Source organism: Phaenicophaeus curvirostris, chromosome 3 (assembly GCF_032191515.1).
Source record: "Phaenicophaeus curvirostris isolate KB17595 chromosome 3, BPBGC_Pcur_1.0, whole genome shotgun sequence".
Taxonomy (NCBI): Eukaryota; Metazoa; Chordata; class Aves; order Cuculiformes; family Cuculidae; genus Phaenicophaeus; species Phaenicophaeus curvirostris.
The window spans coordinates 63,300,397-63,327,607 of record NC_091394.1 but is presented as its reverse complement, the minus strand read 5'-3'; the positions used below and the strand labels follow the sequence as shown (position 1 = coordinate 63,327,607).

At 37.0% G+C, this 27,211-nt stretch overlaps 1 protein-coding gene across 2 annotated transcripts in view; it reads right to left on the bottom strand.

Moving 5' to 3' along the window:
- Positions 1-27,211, bottom strand: part of CSPP1 (centrosome and spindle pole associated protein 1) — a 64,716-nt gene that overhangs the window by 37,112 nt on the left and 393 nt on the right. The window contains exons 1-12 of one of the 2 annotated variants that reach the window (XR_011337183.1): positions 22,166-22,289; positions 21,551-21,654; positions 20,132-20,228; positions 15,936-16,036; positions 15,205-15,228; positions 12,769-12,849; positions 8,239-8,340; positions 6,828-7,273; positions 2,618-2,719; positions 2,110-2,192; positions 1,189-1,282; positions 171-228 (exon numbers count right to left, since the gene is read on the bottom strand). Coding sequence is in view for 1 of the 2 variants with exons in the window: in XM_069854206.1 (XP_069710307.1) it covers positions 171-228; positions 1,189-1,282; positions 2,110-2,192; positions 2,618-2,719; positions 6,828-7,273; positions 8,239-8,340; positions 12,769-12,849; positions 15,205-15,228; positions 15,936-16,036; positions 20,132-20,228; positions 21,551-21,652 (1,290 nt within the window). In the remaining variant the exon portion in view is untranslated. Of the gene's footprint in view, positions 1-170; positions 229-1,188; positions 1,283-2,109; positions 2,193-2,617; positions 2,720-6,827; positions 7,274-8,238; positions 8,341-12,768; positions 12,850-15,204; positions 15,229-15,935; positions 16,037-20,131; positions 20,229-21,550; positions 21,655-22,165; positions 22,290-27,211 lie in introns of those variants that run through there. The other variant, XM_069854206.1, reaches the window with a different exon arrangement.

Sequence of the window (27,211 nt, the reverse complement as noted above, 5' to 3'; positions counted from 1 at the left end):
TATTGTCTTATCATCCTTGGCTTCAATTTTATTCTGTGCTAATGCATAGAAAAAAACACAACAATTATCACTCTATAAAAGCCCTATAGAGTTTTGCAACTGAGCAACCACAGTGTACATGTAATTAAAAAAAAAGTCTATATAGGTTAAAGAAAATCCAAGTTCCTTGCCTTCTTTTCTGGGTCTCGAGCTCCAGAAGCAGCAACTAAAAGCTCAAATTCCTTCTCACTGTTTTTGGGTTGGTTTTTTTTTTTAAAAAAAAAGAAAAAGAAGAAAAGGATCAAATCAGAAAGCAGTTAACGATACTCATTCTTTCAAAGCACAAAACTTACAACCCTGTAAATATAGAATAAAAGAAGACATGATTTCTTCTGGATTCAAGGAAGAAGGATATTGTATATTATTTGTAAATAAACAGAACTCTCAAGAAGTATCTGGCTACCATCTATTCCACCTAATAAAAATCCAACTACCATAGAAGGACAAACCACCATGCTTTTTTACTACAACTTTCAGGGTATTTCTTAAGAATTGATCTTTATACATATTACAGCAAGAAGTTTATAATAAAATATATTGAAAGTAATTATTCAAATGCACAGCAACAAGTAGTACATTGTAATTTCATGGCTCAGTCTTACTAAACACGCATAATTTTTCACCACAGTGAAACCGTCAATAGTTAACTTACTTTTAATTCCTTATCCCTTCACTAATTATCACTGTGTGCTTTTAGGTATCCATAACACCATTTAGCCAGCAGCTCCTAATAGGTAAGCAGGAAATTTACATCTTATTCTTCTGTATAAGCCACACAGTCAAATGGTTTTGGAAGTAAAAGTTTACTTTCCTAAGCTGGCGGGCAAAACAAGATTTATTCTCAGCTTCGCATTGTAATTAGACACTCCTCTACCAGCAAAAAAGATAATTTCAGTTAGATCTTATTTACCATTAAGACCCTAAAAATAATTTCTTAAAATTTAAAGAAATTTGGTTTTCCTTTGTTCCACTGGAAGCTGGTGAGTTTGTTTATTATAAACTAAAGCTCTTATGCCAATGAGTTTAACTGGATGCAATATTATCGAGGTAGTTAGAATTCCTTAATCACAACAATTATTCTTACCATATTGAATTAATGAAATTAAATTTCAGCCCTTAACTTTTAAAAACATAGTAACTTTCCATTACCGTCTCTTATTTCGCTGTTGCTCAGCCATCTGTTCTATCAGTTCTTGCCTGTATTTCTCTTTTCTCCTTTGGAGAAGTTCTCGGTCCTGACCACCTGATGGAAATGACCACACATTTGCATAGATGCTTCCCAAAATACACAAAAGGTACCAGACAAAACCATCACATTTCAGTCTAGTCAAACCATGAAACACAGCAGAGTACACAGTTTGGGAACACGCATAAGAACACTGGATCATTACTGACTAAAAACCAATATATCTAATTTTAATACACAGCTTGTTTGGAGCGTGATAATCGAAGCTACTAAAATTTTCATCATTATTTTCCTAGTTTGCCTGTTCTTGTACAGTCAGTAAGCTACAAATTCCAAAGGTACATGATACAACAGCAACTAAAAAAAAGCTACTTAAATTGTATACTTTCGTTTCCTAATGCTCAACCGAGGAAGATATACTATGGCACTCCAAAATTATGAAGTGCTGCTCTGGATAAAAGCAAAAGTTAAGACAGAAGAAGTCACAGTTCCCACAACTACTAAAAATTAGCAAAGTATTGGCATATAGGTAAAAGGAAATAGTGATAACATCTCACACAGATCTTCAGGAACCAAAAAAACTTTCATCTTATGGTAGTTACCTACAATAAGCATGGGGTACCTGGGCCTTAAACTGTTAATAGAATCTAAGAAGAAATCGTGGGTCTTCAAAATTAATTAGAAAGCCCTGCTACATTAAAGAGGAAAAAGAACATATTTTTCTTTTATTATTTTCTGTATGTAAATCATATTTATTTACCAGCCTTGGGGACAAACAGCACAAAGAAAAAGCTATTTTTTCGAGTATTTAATTATTCCTGAAGAAAAATAAAGTAAGCAAAGAAAGGCTTACTCAATGTCATTAGCTAGATTTCTGTACATACCAAGAGCAAGACCTGTTGCACACGGCATTACAGCTGCAGACTTGGCTTGTTCATTAGCTGAAGAGCTAATTTGTACCTTATTTCTGGCAAAGACAAAAAAGAAAATCAAAAGATCAAACTCAAGAATTTATCTGCAGTCTGAGTGAAACATGATAGATGCACTCATATCACTATGCAATCCATTTATGACAAATACTTTTCTAAACTCCTAAGAAATATCATCAGCAAAAGAATTCAAAAACTGCTACTAAAAGCAGACTTTACATTACTGAAATAATTAAAAGCCTTCACTTGTAGAACAGGTGATCTGTTGTTTCAAAAAGAAAACTGTCACGCAAGCTTCAACAGCTGTTCCCAAAGGAAACACATTTTTCTTCTTCTACTATATCCTAGCTGCAGGAAAAACTATCAGCCATTTCAGACAGCATACTAGGGATTTTAAATAAACATTTTCCTTTCACCATGATTTTTTAGAGGAATTACAAGAAAAATACACTATGTACAACACCTAGAATTTCCAGTTCTTGAGATCTGCTGCACACGTGTTCTCTCCTTTGTTTCGTCTTCAAAATCTGCAGGTGGATCTCTTACTATTCCATTCAGATAGGGCCTTAAAGAAACAGAAAATATTCAGCTTGCTTGCCTAGAAAAAACCGATCTGAAATGAACAGTCCAGCAGCTTCACGCAAACGGATCTCCAGTCCAATTGCACACTGGACAATGGAATCAGTTCTAAAGATACCATCCAAATTTGCAGAAATAATTCACTTTACTAGCATTATTACAGCAGCTCTCTGTCTGGAGTGTGAATTCCCAAGCCTGCTTTCATGCAACCTTTGTCTATTGATCCTGGTTAAGTTTTGAGAGCTGAAGAGCGTTCAGCATTCACACTGTGTTAATTAAAACAGATCCTGCTGCTCTTAATCCCCAGGAGCCAATAAAGTCTACAACTGATTTCAGCAGACAGCTACAGGGCAAGTCTGTTGAAACAGTTAATTCAGATATGAAAAGCTTCTCCAATGACAAGTTCCACTTCCCTATGCACCTGATACCATTTAAAAGAGAGAGGTGACTTTTGATCAAGATAAAACACAGGTAACATGGTGAATACAAAAATTCAGCAGCTAAAATTTGAATCAATTACATTTAAATTAGAGTAATGTAATTGAAACTTCAAGTAATTCCAAAGATGCCAAAAATTGTACGGACACAAGAGGGCTTTTCCTGAAAAGATCTGGGGTAATTGAATTTACAGGCTTTTCTTACCTTCACATTAACGACTCTTTACCAAGGACGTCAACTTATTTTGATAAAATAAGACAAGAATAGGTACTCAATTAAAAATAAAGTAGACAATAGACACTAACAAAGTTACATATTTTCCAGAGCTGGACAGAGCCATGTACTTCCTATTAAACAAACCAAAAAACAATGCTAGGTAATCAGAAAAAAAATCCATCTTATTCTTTTCTGTAAAAAGATCCAGAGCTCTGCTCATGTTTGTAATTTAAATAAAAGCCACTGATCAAAGGGGAAAGGATGCAAGCAGATTATTAAACACTGATTTGGCATATTAACAACCCAAAAAAACCATGAAAGGACAACATCCATCCCCTTGGCATAACATGATCTTTCATGATCATCTTTTTGATAATGATCAATCTGCTACTTAGAAGGCTGCCCACGTAAGACTGAAACACAGTCAGGAAATAGAAAGCCCAGTTCGTAGCACAATGAAAGGATGCAGGGAAGAAGCAAAGAAACAAACCCTAGGATTCAAGAGGCAACTTTTTATGTATAAAGAAGCAAGCTTAGCATGGTGAGGGCCAGATACATTGGCTCAATTCAATCAAGAAACTGTTGTATCCTGTTTTTAGGACAGACTTGGAGCTAGGGATGGACCAGAGCACTCCACTCATAAGAACCAAAACATTTTGCCTTCCTCTTACTTTCCTGTCACCATTTCTGTTTGCTGAAATACGCCACAGTCCTTGAGCCTCCTTTTCAGAAACCTTTCTGAAAAGTCTTATTGAAAACACCTGCCTCTCCAAACTACTAAAGGCATATTTAAAATGTAAAAACTTCAGTGCAGCAAACAAAAATATCCCTCCTTACAGATTTAGTGTCTGTCATGAATCAAATCTGTTCTGGAAAAGTTGATTCATTTGCCTGAAATGTAGAAAAAAAAATGCTAGCTCAGAAGCTGAGCTGTCAGTAACTAATAGACATGTTATCTCCTTCTTGAAGGGAGACTGAATTTCATAAAAGGTTAAGGAGAGCTCCTGGTGAAGGAGAAAAAAAGTACGATTACAAAGCACATTTAATTAAAAAAAAAAAAAAAATCAGTGAAAATTTGGCAAAGTAGAAAACACACCAAAGAACCCAGACCTTAATTCTATGTCCAAATTTAAGTTCAAGCAATTCAGGTCATGGTCCAGCAACTTCTTCTATGAAGATACATCAAGTTTTGCCAATAGCAAATACCATATTCTGTACTTTCTTTTAAATTAAAACTGGAACTAAAACTGTTCCAGAGGCCTCTCCAATTAATCAATTAATTGCCTGGTGACATACTGGTCATAGACATTTATATAAGCACCATCGGTGTTCTCTGGAATAACTAAGAGCTAGTATACTTCTTATTCAACATGATACTGTCTATTATTGGTTCAAACACCACCCTTGCTGATATTTTACATATATAATTCTGTATATATTCTTTGAGAAATAAAGTAAACCCCCAAACTTTATCAGATGGTAATTTTTATTTAAATATGACCATTAGACTGTGTCCAGAAGGTGGCAAACTGCTACCTCGTAAAAAGAGGACGATCATCCTTCTGGGTGTTAACTAACAGAGAATCAACATTGCTGTTGACCAGAATGTCCACATTTTTTAGACTATCCTTTTCAGACACAAAGTCAAGCTTCTAATATTTTTCTTTCTGAAAAGTTGTAGGACAAGAAGACCCTACCCAAAAACCACCTTTGCTCATTTCTACCAGTATTGAACTACAGGATTGAACCATTTTGTATTTCACAACCTCTGATTCTCATCCAGCAGAAAACCGGCAATCTTGTTCCTGCCATCTATTTAACCACTGTTTCCATTAGTCTTTTTCAGAAACATTGCACGAATAAACACATGCTTTTAGAAACTCATTTGAACACACAATCTGAAACTCTGAAATAACCCATTTATTTAGTCCGCATCTCCCAAATCCTTCCAGACATTTCATTTTCACCATAGCTACTTCATTCCTTCATGATGTTTTTTTTTAAAAAAGGACGAGAAAGAATATCAACAGCTATTTTTGTAGAGAAGTTATTTTAACTCTATTGGCATTTGAAACTGGAAAAGAAGCATGACTTCATTCAATTTATAAATTGCTTTTGCAGCAGAATAGCATTTTAGGGTTTGTTTTTCCCAGTTATTAATTTGCAGTACTATCCAGAAAATTATCCCTGTAAACAATGACTCAAAAGATCATTCAAACAGTCCACCAGCAATTAACAACAAAATACGATCATAATATTTAACACCATTGAGAGTGGTACAATTTGCCTTCTATTTTTTCTAGAAGTGTTAATTCTAGGAAAAAAAAAAACCCATAGTTCTTTTGCCTAACACGGTAAAGACAATAGTGTTTCCTACACTGAAGCAATTATAGTAAAATAATTGAGGCAACAGGCATAACAAAAAACCAAAAAAAGCATCTACAACACTCATGTTCCCAAGATCTGTAAAGCGAACAAATGAACACTCATTAAGTACCTGCTTAGAATTTATTTACAAGAAACTTTACTGTTTGATTTAATTTGAATTTAGCTGTATAAAACACATCTGTTTGAAGCTGTGGTACTGTTTTACAAGAAAATCCATCTGGTTTTGAAAGCAACTGATTCTTGCAATAAATACTAGGACCGAAGATGGCCAGACTGTCAAACATTGGATAATTGGGAAGGTTATACTTTTTTTTTTTTGTAAATGAGTGAGCTAGAAGAAAAAGATTAGTAATTCACACCAATCTAATCAAGCTGATTTATCAGTTAACACAGTAAAGGCTATTTAATAATGAACAGTATACAATATCAGTTTTTCTCCTGAACAATTTACCTAAAACACCCTCTTTTGTTTGACTTGGGTCTTCTTTAAGGTACATTCAAAATGTGTAGTTATTACTGAGATTAGCACCCAATAAAACCATCAGAATTTGGTTCAACTACACATATGTTTAAAGTCTGCCATTTAGCAAGACATGAAGCAAAAAGAGGGTATATAATAATTTAAAATATTTTTTACATTTCTAACATAGTAGCATGTACCAAAAAATGAAGCTCAAACCAATTTTGAAATCTGAATTGAAAACTGACTTGCTGTAACTCATACACACTAACAAAATACATGTAATTTTTTGTTTCCAGTGTAGCCGGAAAACTACTCTTCATAAAAATGAATTGTGAGCTTCTTACTCTGGCGTACTATCTCTAGTATCCTTAGTTTGCCATAACACATAAAACGCTCCCTAACATATGATGTATAGTCTTAGATATTGGTTCAATTTTGAAAGACTTTTTTTCTAAAAACTATTTCAAAGTTCATTTTAAAGTACAAAAATCCTGCTTTCACGTGTGAATCCTTTTAACTTTCAATGACAGCAAACCATGGCTGTCAAGAAGCACTACAGAAATAAAGAAGAAAATGGAATTAAGGATACCTTTCAGCATAAAAAACACGGGGAGTTTTTCTGTCATAAGCACTTTCACATCTAAATCTAGGATCTGTTTCTTCACTCATCTCAGGTTCATAGTCCGTTCTGTAGTATCTTCTACCAAAATCATGATCTTCATCAAGCCTGTGATGCTTCCTGAGAGGGATTACAGACTGGTTAGCAAATCCACAATGTCTTCGACTGGGAACATCCAAATCCTCATCAAGTCTTCTATTTAACAGTCGACTTCTTAATTCAACTTCATCATCTAGTCTATGAGACCGGTCTTCCTCCAGCCATCTCTTATTCCGCAGCTCTTCATAACCTTCTGTGGAAGTAAAGGCGTCCTTCCTAGGAGGTTCTGCACCTGTACTGCAGCGCTGTACTTCTGCATGTAGTTCTGGCTGGAGCCTGGTAACAGCAATAGTTTTTATATTCCTGTCCATCTCATTCTGTTTGGTGGGAGAAAAATATTAAAAGATCTGAATATAAACAAATTACATTGAGGAAAAACATGGGATTGTATTTCCTAAACAGGTACTGGACAAAAGGTGTGAGGTGAGCAACAAAAACACTTCAAGCAAGTCTTAAAAGCACTTTTTTGGTCCTTGAGGGCAAAACTTATCTCATGTTTATCAGAAAAAAAGCTATCAATCCTGAATGGCCCTCCTATGAACTCAAATCTAACCTTCAGATTCAGAGGTGCAAAGAATCAAAAAATACTTTAAACTTTATACCTGATCAAGAAACACAGTATCTTTATTCTATCTGGATTCAGGCAAGTCTGTAATAGTTCTTACCTACGAGACTAGCCTTTTAACCTGACCATTTCTTAATCTATTTCATTGCTTCCCAGGAGATGTCACTATGAGAAAGGATAGTTCAGTGGATAAAAAACAAGGCTGTGGCACACTGGACCAGTGTTCAATGCACAATACTAGGAAACCACATGGTTTTGGATAAACTCTGTAGTATTTCTGTGCATTCCACTTTCATCTGTGGAAAAAAGACAACAGTAACTCATTTTACAAAACATAATGAAAAATAAAAAGAAGATGCAAATGACACCAAACATCAATATATACTAGAGGGTATGACTGCCTCTCAGAAAGGTCTTGACAAACTGGAGAAATATGCTGACAAAAAGCTCATGAAGATCAACAACTGCAAATGCAAAACTCTGTCTGAGATAGAATAATACCATGCACTGTCTACCAGACATGACTGAAGTAGAAATCAAGAACTGTACTATGTGACTTGTAACCAGGAATTGCTGCACATATTAATAAAAGCGTGGACTAACTGAATTACATTCTTTGCTTATTTTGTCTTACTTCATATGTCTTAGTCAATAATAAAACAATTGACAAGATCATTTATGTTGTTCTTTGTATCAGCTTCAGTAAAACTGTATTACCTCTGTGCTTTTCTTCCCTAATTTCCTTAGTCTTTCATTCCATTCCTCTTTATCCCTGAGATATTGATTGTACTCCTTGTTTCTTTCAAGCCGTAGTTTCTCCTAAAACAGGCATTGAAAAGGGCATCATAATTTTGCATTTTTGAGAAATAGCTTTTAACTTCATCAAACTGCAGTACAAAATGAATATAAGCGGGCTGTTTTCCCCCCGCCTTTCTTTGTGATGTACAAATAGACCTTGAATTGCTTTGAGGTTTTTGCTCAGTCTTGAACATGGTACTTTCTCTTAATCTGAAATCTCTAAGTAGAAGTCGGCTTCATAGGCATGAAGTCTAGTCCCCAGTAACACAAGTTCCATCTTAAAACCAGTTAGGCTTCCTCCTGGTAAACCTATTCAAAAACTGTTCCAAAGCCTCACTCCTTTGAAAATTAGAAATCACCTTCCAATTTCCAATTACAGATTTTCTAAGTGACGAGAGGCATTGTAAAATGTTTAGCTATGCTTTGCTAGTTTAAGTTTTAAAGTAGTTATTTCACTTGCGTTATAGCAATGCTTTAACTGTTTAAGTTTTAAGGTAGCTATTTCGCTTACAGAAGCATATTTTGTTCTTGATAATGAACATCCATTGCCTGTGCCTGGCCAATTAAGCCAGATAATAAGGACTAGTGCAATGAAACGAGAAAGAAGAACTCGCCAAGAGCAGGATAAGAGGAAGAAGAACCAGCTATGACCAGATGCAACCTTGAAGAGGTGCCCAAGCTAAGAGCATGCACAAGAAGGGGAGTTGAGAAGTTCAATGTGAAGACGACTGTGAGCCTCCCTCCAGAAGCCCCCAGCCCAAGACCACCAGAGGGCAGAGCGCATGCACCAATACCTGCTTTATAACTCTTCCCGAGCTACAGAGATCTACCTGCCCGTCATAAGTACTTACAAATGATTTTTAAACGTACAATTTTTTTTGATGCGTTAAGGTTACTTGTGACGTGTCCCACTCATAATTAAAATGGGACAGCAAATACATGTACAGTCAAGACGTGTCAACTATAGCTTCGGCTATAACTTGACCTGTCAAATTTGAACAGGCAAAGCTGACTGCAAAGAGTCAAAAGCACAAAGAACGCAAGGAAAATTAACAAAAACATGATCTATCCACCTTGTCCTAGCCGATTTTGCAAGTTCATAACATTTAAAACCAGCTTGCTCAGGACTAAAAATACACAGGAATTGTACATCAACGGTTTAATGATATAATATGAAATAAGAAGTCTAAGTAAACTCTAATTTGCATTACTTCTTTATATGAGTATCTTATCTTTAGATCACGTGGCATCTCTTATAATACCTCATGACAACCACCATATAAGTGAAAAAACAGAATCATATTACAACAGTACAAATCACACTCTTCTCTACTGTACTATTTAAGTACAAAGTTAGAATAGTTAATAGTGGAGTTAACTATATCTGGAGGCTGGTCACAAGTGGTGTCCCCCAGGGCTCAGTGCTGGGTCCAGCCCTGTTCAATGTCTTTATCAATGACCTGGATGAAGGCATCGAGTGCACCCTTAGCAAGTTTGCACATGACACTAAGCTGGGTGGAAGTGTCGATCTCCTGGAGGGTAGGGAGGCTCTGCAAAGGGATCCGAACAGGCTGGACCGCTGGGCAGAGTCCAATGGCATGAGGTTTAACAAGGCCAAATGCCGGGTCCTGCACTTGGGGCACAACAACCCTGTGCAGTGCTACAGACTAGAAGTCTAGCTAGAAAGCTGCCTGGAGGATAAGGACCTGGGGGTGCTGGTTGACAGCCAACTGCACATGAGCCAGCAGTGTGCCCAGGTGGCCAAGAAGGCCAATAGCATCTTGGCTTGTATCAGAAATGCCATGACCAGCAGATCCAGGGAGGTTATTCTGCCCCTGTACTCAGCACTGGTGAGATCACACCTTGAATCCTGTGTTCAGTTCTGGGCCCCTCACCACAAGAAGGATGTTGAGGCTCTGGAGCGAGTCCAGAGAAGAGCAATGAAGCTGGTGAGGGGGCTGGAGAACAGGCCTTATGAGAAGTGGCTGAGGGAGCTGGGGTTGCTTAGCCTGGAGAAGAGAAGGCTGAGGGGAGACCTTATTGCTCTCTACAACTACCTGAAAGGAGGTTGTAGAGAGGAGCGTGCTGGCCTCTTCTCCCAAGTGACAGGGGACAGGACAAGGGGGAATGGCCTCAAGCTGCACCAGGGGAGGTTCAGACTGGATATCAGAAAAAAAATTTTCAAAGAAAGGGTCATCGGGCACTGGAAGAGGCTGCCCAGGGAGTGGTTGAGTCACCTTCCCTGGAGGTGTTTAAAAGACAGGTAGACGAGATGCTCAGGGACATGGTTTAGTGGCAGATAGGAATGGCTGGACTTGATGATCCAAGAGGTCTTTTCCAACCTGGTGATTCTATGATTTTCCAATAACAAAGCAAAAGGGATTTAAAAAATCTGAACATTATATATAGACTTACTTTCCCATGAAATAATTTCAAAGAAAAATAACTTATACCTCAGTCACCATGGAAATAGATTAATAAGAGTTTTACAAATGAGACCAATGCTCCCCCAAACTGATTTTTTTTCCAAAATCTGTGCCTATAGGTTTTCTGACAGTGACAGAATAAAACCTGCAGACAGCTATGAAAGCAGCCTGAGAAGTACTTTCCAAACGTGTGAAACTAGCTTTGTCTTTAACAGGAGTCAAAACACTCAGCAGAAAACTCAATACACTGCGTGACTGTGCATTTTACCTAACCTAGGAAACCACAACACAAATATTAACCTCTAATCATTATATGCCCAGCAGGGCACAGTGTGACATCTTCTGGCAGCTTTTAGGTTCTGCAATAGCAGTAAATAAATGGGTAAAAAAGATACAATGGACTTGTACAGAAAATCTCAACGAATGTGGAGATGCATCAGTGATCAGACGTGTTTCCAGACTTTTAATACATCTTTTAATTCCCAGCACCCATACTCGCAAGGGCTAACATGAAGTTCAGAGAACTTGAAGCTAACATACACTCAGCACAAACACACGCTGACACTGAGGAGAAGTCTTTTCCCCTTCTTGCGCACTTCATTCCTGCTGCCTCCCTTGTTTGAACGGGTCCAGAGGAGGGCTAGAAAGATGATCAGAGGGCTGGAGCACCTTCCATACAAGGACAGGCTGACAGAGTTGGGCTTGTTCAGCCTGGAGAAGAGAAGGCTCTGAGGAGGCCTTATAGTGACCTTCCAGTACCTGAAGGGGCTACAAGAAAGCTGGGGAGGGACTGTTCACAAAGGCTTGTAGTGACAGGACTAGGGGCAATGGGTATAAACTGGAGAGGGACAGATTTAGACTAGACATAATGAAGAATTTCTTCACAATGAGAGTGGTGAGGCTCTGGCACAGGTTGCCCAGGGAAGCTGCGGCTGCCCCATCCCTGGAGGTGTTCAAGGCCAGGTTGGATGGGGCCTTGGGCAGCCTGGTCTAGCGGGAGGTGACTCTGTCTATCTCAGAGGGGTTGGAACTGGATGATCTTTAAGGTCCCTTCCACCCTATTCTATGATTCTATGAATATAATTTGGAGTTTGGGGCTTTTTCGTAACAGCAGTTTTCACTTATTTGAGCTCTCACATGGCCAATCCTTACTGACAGCACGAGAAGCAGAACGCATAAGCCCAGCAAGGGCAAGACCAACACATTCCATAGCAGAAGTCTTGCCCTAGATTACAGTGACAGCATGGCCCCAAATACAGAAAAAACAATGCAACTCAAATGCAACAGTCCAGTCCTCATCTAGCACCAGTTTCTTCTTGTCCCTTGCATCTCTGCTGATGATCAATCCCATCAATCAACCAGTGGTGTTATCAAGTCAGCAAAAATATTTGGTAAATTACTAAGATTCTGCTGATTAAACTGCCTGGATCAATTTAGAAACAAACACAGAAGGGAACTGGGAATGGAAGGCCAAAAGTGTCAGGGTATAAGGAGATGTAACCCCTGTAAAACTCATATAGGCTTTCAGAGAAACATATAATGCGTCAGAGGAACAGACCAGAAGTTATGCAAATTCAAATATGCACACTAAATCTTAATTCTTTAAAAGTATACATAATTATAAGAAATGCAATGTTCTTACTAGATCAGTATGTAAGGATTTTACTGCTAAACAAAACCTAAGCACAACCACTAGAGCTTTTGTACATACCAAATGCCTGCAGGTATGAATTAGAAGCAGTAAATCTCAAATAAGCACCAGTACAGAATTACACATCTAATTATCTACAAATAAAGAGTACCACTAACCTAGGATTAAAAACTAACTATCAACAACAAAATTCAAAGACTTTAATTTTTGAAAATTATGCTAATGTCCACCTCCAAAAATGTTCATTTTTAAACGGTGAAAAAAACCAAACAAAAAAAAACTTAAGTGGAAATAATTTTTCCAGAAGAGTTCAAACATTTGTGATAATTTTCAAGTTATACACCACTTACTTCATTTCCTCCAGATATTTACCTTAGCAGACTTTCGCTCATCAATAGGAAGAGATAATCCCTGAGTATATGGATCTACTTCACCAGTAGTCAGATAATTTTTCTACATTAAAAAAAAAAAAATTCAATATATTTTAAAATACCAACTCCAACTTGCTAAGTAGTTGCTTGAAATTATATTTTCTGAGATAAATATCATCAATTTAAGGAAATACTCTGAAGTATTTAATTCATATTTTGAAAATGTAGGATGTTCTTGGAACACACAAATGAAATCAAGAAAAGCAGAAAGGTGTTTGTCAAGCTTTAAGCCCCAGTTTGAAAGAGTTTATAACTTCTTCCCTTTTGCACTCTTTCAAGGATTATATAAATTAGTCTTTGTGTATATTAAAAAAATATATTCTCCAGGAGACTACCTTACCTAGGATGAAAAATTGCTTTTTCTAACTGCAGAAAACATGTTTGTCTCTTATTTTTAACAGATGGAATTCCTGGCCATACTGGCACAGTCACCACTCTGTATCTCAACACTAACATTTTCTACAACAGCAGTCCCCAAACTTTTTCAGGATAATGACCCATCAACAAATCTTCCAATTTCTCACAGACCATCAGTCACTTTCATAACAGAACTTTCCACTAGAAAACGCTATGTTGTTGCTCCACAGCTCCCTGGGCCACAGCTTGGAAATTGGGCAGCACAGCAAGTCAAAGTATCAGCTTTCAAATCAAATATCAGTGCTGGAACAGGTCCTTAGCTTGCAAGTCTAGTGGCTAATATATCCCTCATTTACTAAAAGCATCCCCAGGCCACTCTCAAACAACTACGTTTTATAAATCTTCAATAAAATTATTATCTATTTTCCTAGTGTGGGCTGATGAGTGGAGTAGGTGAGATACAGTATTTCCCTGGCATTGTTTCCTTCCATTATCTATGTTGTAACACAGCTTAAAAGCTTAGAGGCATGTCACGAGGTAAGAACTCTATCTGTTCCAGAACAAAAACACACCATTATGAATTATATTTCACAACTACACATTAAAAGATTTAAGAGATTTAACAGCCACACTAGTATTTAAGCATTGAGACAACTAGATTAATATGGAGAACTAAGTTATTTTTACTAGTAAAAATACATCGCAATCCTCATTATTCTGTAATTCTTTTCACACTTTGCACACAACTGTAGAGGTTACCTCTGATCTAACTGGCCAAAAATCAGAAGCTGATATGGAAATAGCATTTTCTACATGATCAAGACTAAATAATTTATTAAAAATATATATATTACCACTATGAGAACTGCTAAAAGTTGCTCTCTCTTTATGTAGGGAAAATAAACTGGAGATTGTTATCCTGTCTATTCCTCAGGCCTTACAAGCTTATTATATCTAAGAAGTAATACATTAAAAAAAACCAACCCTGTAAACCTAACTTCGTAGAACTGAACTTCAATTGAGAGTAAAACACTAGAAATTAAAGTAAAAATTCTACTACTTGAGTACCTTGCTGAGAAATATGAAATACTAAGTTTTAACACAATATTCTAACTTTGAAAAAAATCTGAAGTTTAAGATTAAATGAGAAGCAACAACTATATAAGCGGGTTTTTTGGGGTTTTTTTTTTTAGAGGTTAAGCAGCCTGCTGTTTCTGCTGTTGTTATTCAGGAGTTCTAGTGCATGTTAAGATAGTTAATTTGTACCACGTGCATGCTATTCAAAGGCTCATAAAAAAAACAGAATGTTGTGTTTCTACCACATTATCTCCCAGTCCTTTTTGAAGCTGCTTAATTTGAACAACTGGGTGGAAAGTATTAGTCCTGAGAAGTATATATACTTGACAGTATAACGATAGAAATAATTTTAAATTACTGTATTTAAACAAAGCTTGCAAAGATGTGCCTCCAGTATCATTTTTCCTCAAAATACTTGCATACTTGCATTCTTGCATTCTGGCCGCTAGGTGCTTATGACCTGGCTCTACCGCTTTCCTAAACAGCACTGATGAGATTTCACAGTGACAGAGATGAAAAAAGTCCTGACTCTGGTTCTGACTGCATGTTATAATATTTCATAGTTTACTATTTTATTCCGGCTTTATAAAGCACATGCATCAAAAAAAAAAAACCAATCAAGTCATAACACTTCTGTAACTGGTAAGCCTTGAAGCAAATGTCTACTAAAAGAAAACCCTTTGTAGAGTCAGCATTAGACAGCAACAACAGCAACTGCAAAGGAAAGAAGAAATCAACAAGTACTTTGAAATCTTACTAACAGAACATAATAAGTAATCATTCCGCACAAAGCAAACAATGCTAATCACAACTGATCTCTACTGCATGCAAAAACATAAAAAGCACAAAAAGTAATGATTTTTTTAAATTCAAAGAGCACAAAGCTTTAATTCAAAGCAAAAGCAACTCATTTGAAGGAAAAAAAATATTACAGCCACCCTACCTTTCTTTTTGCCTGTGAAATACCCTAAAAGACAGGGAAAAGATACTATTTAAAAAGAGTCTTTAAATCAAAAATATCTGACTTAACAAAAAAAAACCTGCTCTTCTTAAAGCCAATCCTTTCTTTCAAGAACTAAAGACACTGATAACCAGCATTTTCAGACAACAGAAAATATTCAGTTAATGATTTTTTTCTGTTAGACTTAGAAGGGATACAGAATATTCCCAAGATTGTGATGTTTCATACATATCATTTCAATTTTAATTCTACTGCCACATTTAATAAATCATGCCAAGCAGAACATTAAAGGTATTTTATTTCTAAAATTGAAAAGAAGCTGTCAAATGGAGTCACACTAATTATAGGAATAATCTTACCTGAATTACAGACCACAGAATATATAAGTACTTAAGGAAGCAAAAGACGATATTTTAAATTCTTAAGAAGAAACTAAGAAAGAAGTACAGACAAATAAATAGACGCATATAGAATAAAATGTACTAATACATAGTCTTATGGCAATGAGATCAGTAGAAGCCTGGAATATATAACCCTTCCTAGTGGTGACATCTTGAAATTACTTTTACTCAAGTCTTCAAAATCTGCCATCATTCATAATGGATGCCTCCTTATAAGGATTTTCCAAAGATTTTATTAATTTTCATTCAATTAAAAAGAGAGAGTAATTTTAAAGACTCACTAAACTCAGGCAATCAAACAAGAAGCTTTACCTGAGAAAGATGTCGCCTATAATCTTGTCGAAGTTCTTCTTTGAGTTTATGTTTTTTTCGTTCATATTCTTCTCCAAGAGGTAAACTTAAGCCATAGTCACCTGAAAGTTTAATGCAATTGAATATTATTATCCTATTATTTTGTATCAATACAAAGCATACTCTGCAAAAGCTACATCAGGATTTTTATTAGACATCAGCAATAAAAAAATAACTATGCAACCAGTAAGTACAAAACAGCTGAAATGCTCTGTATGAGTAGTTGGGTACAAAGCATTCTAGAAAAATTGATTGGTTTTTGGATGTTAATTTTCCTCTAGTCCTTGTGCTGCTTCTCTCTACTACAAAAGAAGTGCAGCATAAACTGAATTGATTAGGATAAGCAGACAAATATTTACAATATATATGTTATTTTATATTGCCTTTGTTACTGTCTGTTTCACAGGAAATCTCCTTTGACAGGTTAGTTTCTAAATTATTCTGCTATTTTAAGCTGTGCTTATCACACAACAGAAAACATGCTCTGCAACTAGAAAGCAACAAGCTAGTTGTTTAGGATAAAGCATGTGAAAATTACATCAGCTTCCACACAGCTAGAAGGAACCTGACCGTATGATAATAATTATTAATTTTATTTTCCAACTCAGTGTTTTCAATTGTAGTGGACTCAAAACACAGATTTAGTACTTTTTCAAGCTTACTGTCAGGTCTCATAACAGCTGCACTATAAAAATATAATACTCTGCAAGTCATTTGTTGTTCCCAAAATATATTTTAAAGTTTTTTTATAAAATATATCCTCTGTCCCAGAAGCCCACCTCTGCAGACACTTTCACTACTCCCCACAGAGAGCTATAGTGAATTCCACAATAGCACACAAGCAGAGACAAAGATTGCAACTGTTAAAGGGGTTTTATTTCCTATTGTTCCTCTGACGGCATTTCTACATCTTTTGGCCTATGTAAAATGAGTAGCAAGGAATAAAAGGGAAGAGGGGGATTTTCAAGATTTACCCTTATATAAGTCCCGATTTATTACATGGTAATTTGTTTGACTCCAGTATTTATAAATATTTAGAGCATTAATCAGTGTCTGTACAGTAAAAATAACATCATATAAACACTGAAAACTGCTAACTTGGCAATTGCTCTACTCCCAAAACAGATAGAAGGTTGAAAAACACTTAGTAAAAAAATACATTTAGCTGGCTTGGCTTGAGATAATTTCAGCTAAGTCAGAATGTATTGTCACAATCCAAAACAGGAGAAATACTGCTGTTCTGTAGAACCCAAGGACCTAACACCCAATTAAATACATCATACGCTATTTTGAGACAGCTTGCAGAGTTCAAGTGCTAATCAAAACCTGCATGGGACCTTCTTCTTCAACCTGCAAGTTACTTTTCTCCTAATTTTGCACATAAGGTAAGCATGATTTCTGTTAAAAAATAATGTGCCATTCCAACCCTCAAGAAAATAAGTGTAAAGAGGATTAGGAAACAGAAAAGGAAATGGTTTGTTTCAGATACTTGCTCTTGCCTTTTATTTCCACATGAAATTATTGTTGGATTAACTACAGGAAACCAAGAAAAAAAATCAAAAGTATGTCAGCATTAAGATCCATGCACAGAAGCCAGTTAAAATTCAGTACAGAAGAAAAAAAAAATAGTGAGAATTAAGTGCTTTGATTCAAGTACGTGAAATATTCAAATAAAAGACGGTTTAAAGTTAATTTTATTACAGAAGACCTTTTTTTGGCCACCAGAGAAGCAATGAGACAATTATGGGTAGTGATTTAGAAGATGTTTGAAAACTACCTAATTCAAAAACTTAATTTAGAAGAGCCTAGCAGAACAAAAGTACTCCAGTTAACATTAACTCGTCCTAATTTTGTGCACCATTTGGCTGAATTTTTCCATTGGAATATGAGATATACTCTCTTTTTAATTGGATTTCTGCTTCTGTTCATTCTGTATTTGCTATATTTATCTGCCATTTCACAATGTTAACCAGACACAATCACACTGATATTTTTTTCTAGAAAAATGTTAAGATTTTAAATGCATTTTTACACAGAAGTTTGCATGCATTTAGTACATTGAGAAGTAACTGTTACTTCATTCAGCCCAATTATCAACACTACTGCCAGAACTACTGAACATACTTAGCAGCTACCAAGGAACAAGTCCTTATTGAATATAACCCAAAGGAATTACATTGCTTTGAGTCAGAATCAGCCAATGATATCAACAGCCATCCAGTAATAGCTAAATGTGTTCAGCACCCAAAGTACAGTTATAAAATGTGCTGGGTTTGGCTGGGATAGAGTTTTCTTCATAGTAGCTAGTATGGGGCTATGTTTTGGATTTGTGCTGGAAACAGAGATAACACGGGAGGCTTTCCATCCCTGGAAATCTTCAAGTTCAGGTTGGATGGGACTCTGAGCAACCTAATCTAGCTGAGGATGTCCTTGCACGCTGCAGGAGGTTGGACAAGATGACCTTCATGGTCCTTTGCAATCCAAACCATTATATGATTCTATGTTTTTTGTTCTTGCTGAGCAGTGCATACACAGCACCAAGGCCTTTTCTGCTTCTTACACCACTTCACCAGTGAGTAGGCTGCAGGTGCACAAGAAGTTTAGAGAGAACACAGCTGTAACAGCTGACCCCAACTGATCAAAGGGATATCCCGCAACATGACATCATGTTCAACTACAGAACTAGGAGCGAGGCTGGGGGACAGCCACTGCTCAGAGACTGGTTCAGCATTGGTCAGTTGATGGCAAACAATTGTTTTCTTTTGCAACACTTGTCTTTCTCTTTGTTATTTTCCTTATTTGTTAGGCTAAATCTATTTATTTATTATTAATTAGAATTATCTATGTAATTCACAAAGTCTTTTTATCTCAGCCCACAAGTTTTCTTACTTTCACACTTAAGATTTTTCTCTCTCCACCCCACTGGAGAGGAATGTCAAAAATGTGAGGTAAATACATATCCAAGTGCTGTCCTCTAGCCAAGTTTATCCATTTTGACTTCTGGCAGCATGGAATATTCAATTATCATTCCAGATAATTTTTTAGTGAAGTTTTGCTGTAAAGCTTTTAGAGGAGCTTGCCTTGCGGATGGCTGGAAGTTCTACTCACATAACATCCTTATAAAATTCAGGACCCCAGATTCACAAGCTCATGCTCCTCTGTAATTTAAGACATGCACTTTTCTGCTGACAAATTCTGTTAAAATTATAGACAGGACGTGATATTAAGCATAGCAGGAGTACTTTTTTAAAAGCTAGATTACATTAGCACTATGTAAAGAACATCAAATATCCATTGACACATCTTCTTAAAATGAATTCATAAAATAAAAGGACAGCTTCTACTCCCACTGAAGGCTTCAGAATTACAGTGAGCACAGTATGAAAATTAATGAGGTACAAACCCGAAGTGTCTACACATGAGAAGATTTACTCACCAACAAGAAGACAGACATAGAAAAGCTCTAAAGCTGTCAAGACAAAACTGAGCTACACAGGTGTAAGTAAGGAAAAACAGTAGTGCCTACAGAAGCGGATGGTAGGACAAGTAAGGAAAGCTAGCATGTTATGTTTTGCTCAACCCAAATACAACAGAAGAGGACAGACCATCTATCAAGAACTGGCAACCAGCTTTTTGATTTGGGGTTTATTCACTTGCTTTACTGTTGTGGTTTTGTTTTATTGTTGTTTTTTTTAAACAGATACCTTTCCAAGAAAAAAGAGCTTTTCTTTATTCACAAAAGAAGCATAACTATAAAAAAAATTCCACAAAATCCCAAGACATTTAGAAGACAGAAGAATTAATATGCACTTAAGGAATTAATTACGCACATAAGGAAAAATTCTTCACTGAAAGGGTCATTAGGCAATGGAACAGTCTGCCCAGGGAGGTGGTTGACTCGCCTTCCCTGGAGGTGTTTAAGGTGCGGGTGGATGAAGTACTGGGGGGCATGGTTTAGAGAATGGTGGGAATGGTTGGACTCGATGATCCGGTGGGTCTCTTCCAACCTGGTGATTCTATGATTCAATGATTCACTTCAATTATAATTATGTTCTTAGAATTAAAAATGAAAAGCAGTAATTCCCTCCCAAAAATTATCAAAGATAATTAAATGCTACTTAAATCCAGAAGACAGAGGGGAAAAAAATCCACCGTACCTAAAGGAGAGTTCTGTTGACTATTTGGAGGTATATTTTCTTTAGCCATGGAGATTAACATCTTGCTCGTGTCAGAAAGCTTCTCTGGTTCCTTAATCTGAAAAAAAACCAAAATGCTTTGCTGCATGAAAAGGTAAAAGAAATATCCCATATAAGAAAAACATTATTAACATAATTACTAGCACTGGAGAGTAGAGAGACTGAAAGCTGGATTAACACATTAAGCAGGTTATACATTTCACTAATACTACCAAAAAAGTAGTTCACCTCTACAACATGGGAATTATTAGTTCTATACATTTCATGCCATAAATCACAATATATGTGGTCAACATATTTTGTGCCATAATCTACAATTGTTTCATAGTATGCACATACCCTCTCTGCTTTTTTTTATGAGGGCTGGTTTGATGTATGGCACCCTGCCTGAAAATGTGGAAGAATTACAGGGTAACACAGAGCAAGTTTAACACACCTGTTCCCTGAAACTATACTTTCACCTTATAGCTTAGGGTTTTATTGAACTGCAGGCTGGAAACATTCTCCTCCTCTATAAACTTGCTCTGCACAGAGGAGGCAAAAATAACAGAAGCCAAACTCCTTCACAGGTCCCGAAGAATTAATATTTAGACTGAATTAATAAAACTTTCTGGAAAGAATTATTATAACTATGTAAAATACTTATATTACCCACAGAAGGGGGAAGACGAATTCTCATATCTTTCTGATGAAACAAAAATGGGAGCGAAAATGCAGTATTGTAATAGCTGTTATAAGCTCAAGCTGTTTGGAGCTTTGTAAGTCAAACAACAGGCAAATCAAACCCCCCTTTTTTACTGAGGATTTTATTTAGTTGCCATAATATTTAGCGAGCTCTCATTATTTAGATATAGCTTTTTGCCAGGTACTGACACTATTAAACAACTTGGTGATCTGCAAATACTAAAATCTATAGCTTTAGAAGTAGGTATTAAAATTTCTAATAGGAAAATTGTGATAAGAATAGATTTTGTTTAATCAACTGGATTAAGTAATTTGCCTTTCATATTTCCTAGTTTCTCTAACAGAATTTTTGAGGATATTTCCATTCCCATCCCAACACCCATGCTCTGGAAAGGGCAGAGAGCAGATCCCTGCTAGTCAGCTTCCCTAGGGAGGGAGGAAGGAATAACCATGTTCAAGAGTTTCCCACTTGTAAAACACAAGCACTACTGACTATGCTTGGTGGCAAACAGGCTTTTAAAAATGTACATAATCACAGATACAAAGTATTTAAGTTAAAAATTACTTCCAATATATAGATCATTAATTTATACTTTAATGACAAATACAGTTTTATGAGCACAGTAAAAGCAAGCTTAAATCAAGACCCTCACAACAGAAGTGTTCAAATTCAGGAAAAATATTAAATACTCTTACCCTCATTTCCATGTAAGGTGGATCATTTTCAAGTTCTGCCTTATCTTGTGCCAACTTGGCCTTCTGATCTTCAATAAATTTGTCTAAATCATCCGCCATCATTTCTAAGGTTACAGAAAAGACAAAGAACATTGCCTTTACATCAGAACCGCAAAAAAAATAACACTTAATAATAGTTATTTAAGACAGTAGTTAAGTAATATTCAATTTTCTCCCACAGAACTACAAACCTTAAAATGTTTGCTGGAGCAAAGAAAAACCTGGCTCAGGAAACCCAACCTGAGGGTCCTTCCTTATGGAGAGCATTACTTGATGTTTTACAACAGAGTAAATTCAACGACTTCGGATTATAAGCCTCAAGGTATTTCTCTAATTTTTTTTTTTTTCTCACCGGGTTAAAGTGGTTTGGAGTTAGGTTTTTTAACTCCAAGTCTACCAATAGCCCTTCACTACATAGTAACTCAAGCTAATTGTTAGTGAATTATAAAATCAAAATTAGACAACATAAAAAATAAACAAGGGAATCATTAGACAAAGCAAGTACAAAAAGTGCAAAATAAACAAATACTCTAAAATAAGGATCAAATCGTGCAATCAATTATGTGCTTAACTTACTATTGCAAGAAGTCTTAAAAATCATCAAGCTTATTCAAAACCAAAAATCACAAAAAGATCCACAAAAACAACCCCACAAAACACAGAATTCATGCATAGTGTTTGCAGAGTTGGAGTCAACAGTGTATCATTATCTCCTGTACCAATAAAATAGCAGAGGCAATAAGAACAGCTACAGTTCTGCACTAATTGTAACGTGTGGATAGGAGGCAGCACTGACTCATGATGAGACAAGGCACTCATGTGCAAGAAAACATGTACCGAGGAAGAGCTCTCTTCCATTAATTGTGCTATTTAAATGAAAGCCCTGCAGAGCAGAAATTTCAGCATCTTCTTTGCGCAATTTATAGTATACTGCTGCCCCCAGATAGCCTCATAGTAAAAATTGTGAAGGTGAATCAAATTCATGGCAATGAAACTGCACAGAAGTTAAAGCACACACTCAGACTTTGAATATTCTTTATTAGGATAGTGTTATAAGAACTAAAAATACTGCAAAGCTGCATACTGAGTAACCATGGAAAGATGAAAGACAAAACCAAAAAGAATGACTGAAAACAAGCCTACTTGTCTTCATCCGCACCGCATTTTTACCAACTCCACTGGAGGAGTTGTTCTGCAAAACCAAGCCTACATATAAAAAATACATACGTTATATTCCATGCTAAAAGGAAGCATGAAACTGAAAAGAAAATCATGACCCTCAAATCCATGCAATACTACCCACACAACTGAAGCAACAGGATTGTTTATACAGGTTCTGAGAAATGCCCTCATACCTGGTATCTAAACTCAGACCGTCCAGCAGTTTTGTTGAGTCTAATTCAGCATCTTTGAGGCTTACAGATTGTATGAAATAAATAATATGTCAATGATACAAGTATATTAGGAAACACGTTGCAAAGATGAGCAGAATAAATACTACCTGTGTGTCCAGAGAGACTGAGGAACGGCTGAGAGAGCTGGGGTTGTTTAGCCTGGAGAAGAGGAGGCTGAGGGGAGACCTCATTGCTCTCTACAACTGCCTGAAAGGAGGTTGTAGAGAGGAGGGTGCTGGCCCCTTCTCCCAAATGACAGGGGACAGGACAAGAGGGAATGGCCTCAAGCTCCACCAGGGGAGGTTTAGGCTGGACATTAGGAAAAAGTTCTTCACAGAAAGGGTCATTGGGCACTGGAACAGGCTGCCCAGGGAGATGATTGAGCCCATCTTCCATATTTTTCAAAAAAAGACATATATTCCACTTACACACCAGCAGATAAAACAAGCCCCACTAACGAGCTCTGGAGTTTTGTGCCTGCAGCTTCCAAGCATGGGATTTGCCCCTACAGCCAGGGATGAGCCTGGCAGCAGTAACCCAATGAAACCTTAAATTTTAGGAAATCAAAAGCTGCACAGATGAGGCCTCCTCTCCTTAGGGATTCTAGGGTTATAAGCTACAGTCTTACATTCTCTAGAGTGAGTCCAGAGAAGAGCAACAAAGCTGGTGAGGGAGATGGAGAACAGGCCTTATGAGGAACGGCTGAACGAGCTGGGGATGTTTAACCTGGAGAAGAGGAGGCTGAGGGGAGACCTTATTGCTCTCTACAACTACCTAGAAGGAAGTTGTGGAGAGGAGGGACCTGGCCTCTTCTCCCAAGTGACAGGGGACAGGACAAGAGGGAATGGCCTCAAGCTCCGCCAGGGGAGGTTTAGGCTGGACATTAGGAAAAAATTTTTCACAGAAAGGGTCATTGGGCACTGGAACAGGCTGCCCAGGGAGGTGGTTGAATCCCCTTCCCTGGAGGTGTTTAAGGCACGGGCGGACAAGGCGCTGAGGGGCATGGTTTAGTGTTTGATAGGAATGGTTGGACTCGATGATCCGGTGGGTCTCTTCCAACCTGGTTATTCTATGATTCTATGAAATGCTTACCAGAAGTAAAATGAAGAGGGAAAAAAATGTCAAAATTCCATCAGACAGATTCAAAAAATTGCATGCGAACTTAAATTAAGGAATACAACTGTTTGATGTATTCCTTAAAAGTGTATTCCTTAAAACTTTTTGTCTTAAGTTAACGCTATTTTTTGATTCCTACTATAAAATCATAATATTGTTACAAAAGAAGCAGAAGTAGGACAACCTATTTACAACTCTAGTGGTAATACAGGACGATCAATTCCAAAAATAAATTCCCCCAGCTGATTTGTCCTCAATCTTTAATCTCATTAGTTTTGCACACTGATACAGGATAAAACAAATCTAAAAGAGGGCAAGATCCCAGGCACTGATAAATATGATTTAGCCTATTAGGTTACATAAGAATAACACTGAAAAAAAAAACATTCTGAACAGGTGGAACAATTTGTCATACTGAAGAATTTAACAACTAGTCTCATTACCTATCCAGTGTTGCATCTCCACCAAGGGCAAAATTACCACAGGTAGAAGGAGGCACAGTGAGAAGCCTTTCCAAAAGCTCATGGACTGTAACATGTACATTTCTTACCTCTATTTACAATAATATTTATAAACTCTAGAACCGTTTCCAAATCACTTCATTGGAATGGCACCAAACCTATTATGAGAGGTGGTATAAAGGGAAAGACTATTCACAGTATATTTTTTCTGTGGAGTATGAGGAACACAATACATATCCTAGCATTCTGCACTCCTATCATACTGCTCAAAAGAGCAATATAATCAACTAAAAAACAAAGATAAAACAGTTACAGTCGAACTACACAGGCAATTCAATTGGTGTGAAGAAAGCTCACAATCCCAGGCCTTGAAGAACACAAAGACGACTAATGACACAGCCCTGTTGATTCAGCAAAAATTTAATACAGCTAAATAGCCAGGAAAAGTGGCCCAATGCCTCTAAGAAAATAGCTAGACATTTCATGTCTTACATCCTTCTGCTTGACTTGATCTTTTTAAAACATATGAGTGTAAATTTAATGATATAAATGAAAAGCATATATTAGAATGAAAGAGAATGAAAGATAAGGAAAAAGATGAGAAATTCTTAAGTACACCAAGACTGTGAATTTGAATGTGCACCGCTAAGTTTGTGAAATATACCAGTATGTATATACTATAAATAATAATAAATACCTTATTGAATATTAATCGATTTTATCATCTACCGTCTCAAGTCAAGACATTGTAACTAGCCACAACTTTAATAAAAGAGGTAACACATTTCTATCCGTGGTCCTCAGTTTCACAGTGAACTATCTCAGAGGTGACAGCACCAAACTACCTTCAAACTGGCTTCCTATGACTGTACAAACATACCAAGGTAAAGCTCGCCACTACAAAACCACTTCAATCCAAAATAAAATAATCTATTTTTAGCTTAGCGATGCATCTAAATGCACTTTGTGCATTTCTAGAGCCTTTCAGTTATTACTACCAAAAGAAGTAGATTTAAAACTAAGCTTGGAGACTATGGGCAAGTGCATGGAATAAAACTGAAAGTCAGAATATGCTGAAAACATTTGAAAACCCAAGTATAGATCATATGCCCCCAAAACTACAAGGTGCAAACAACATATTTTTCATTTTTTTTAAAACATCATACTTTGTAAGTAATATTTTTAAAAATATATTTGAAGCCATAGGTCTATCAACTTCTCCATCTTTAAACCTTGGATATATTTGCATTCTCAAAGCACTGTATTATTCAAAGTGAAATTACATGAACACACTGCCCCTATACACACTGCCTGAGTTATATAGCTCTGCCTTAGTTATATACTACTGACTGAAAGCATCCCAGAAAAAACATATTTTATCTATTTTTACTTTTGAAACAGAGTTTTTCATAACCTTTCATAACCTTTTCATAACAGGAAGCTTTCACAAAGAACTTTGAGAGCCAGCCAGGTAGATCTCAACCAATTATATCAGGAAACAGAAAGCATGTGAATATTCAAAAAAATAAGGCAAGTTTCAGCATTATACTTTCATTACATCTATGCTCAAACAGAGTTAATAATGCTTGTCTGTCTATTCAAGATAAAAACATCTATTTACAAATGTATTGCACCATATGCACTATATCTGCATCTTGTGCATCTACTTTATCGTGTAAAGCAATGTTTACTGTGTTCATTTTAAAGCTTTCCCTGTTTGCTCAAGAAACAGGGCACAGCATTTTAAACCACCATGCGCGAGTAGACATTTAATCTATTCTATGCTGCAAATACTAAAATGACATCAGGAAAACTGGCAAAACAGCAATTCCCATCCATATCAAACTGCAGCAAGGCTGGGAGGGGAGGGACCTGCCTTAAGAAAGCAACTGTATGTCACATCTAGTAAGGAACTTACAGATTATATGGACACATAATTGTGCCATTAGGAAATATTTTCCCAAAGCTTCCCCAAAACTTCCCAAGCTCTGGGAACAGCCACGACTGGCCACTTCTCTACGCCTGTGAGGGGCATTTAGAACAAGCTCTTACTGTCACAGACACGCTTCCTCAGGGTCTGGAAAAGAAGTCTTGGGAGGAGTAGCTGGGGGAACTGGGGTTGTTTAGCCCAGGGGAGGCCGCAGGGAGACCTTCTTGCTCACCACCAGTGCCTGAAATGAAGTTGTGGCAAGGTGGGGACTGGTCTCCTCCACCAAGTGACAGGTGATAGGATGAGAGAAACAGGCTCAGGTTGCACCAGGGGAGGTTCAGATTGGAGATCAGGAAAAATTTCATCCCTGACAAAGGAGTGAGGCACTGGCAGAAGCTGCCCAGGGAGGCGATGGAGTCACCATCCCTGGACATGTCCAAAAAGTGTGTAGATATGGCACTTCAGGACACGGTTTGGTACACACGGTGGTGCTGGGATCACAGCTGGACCTGATCATCTTGGAGGCCTTTTCCAACCTTAACAATTCTACGATTGCACGACTCTTGCTCTTTTCACCTTCGTTTCTTGCAAGTTCTTAGCTGAAAAAGCACATTAAATTCCAGGGTCTGGACACCCACAATTAATAAACTGAGTGGGACAGCACAACGCGACGGCAGCCAACCCTCAAAATAACCCCCCAGCCCGCGTTCCCTCCATCCCG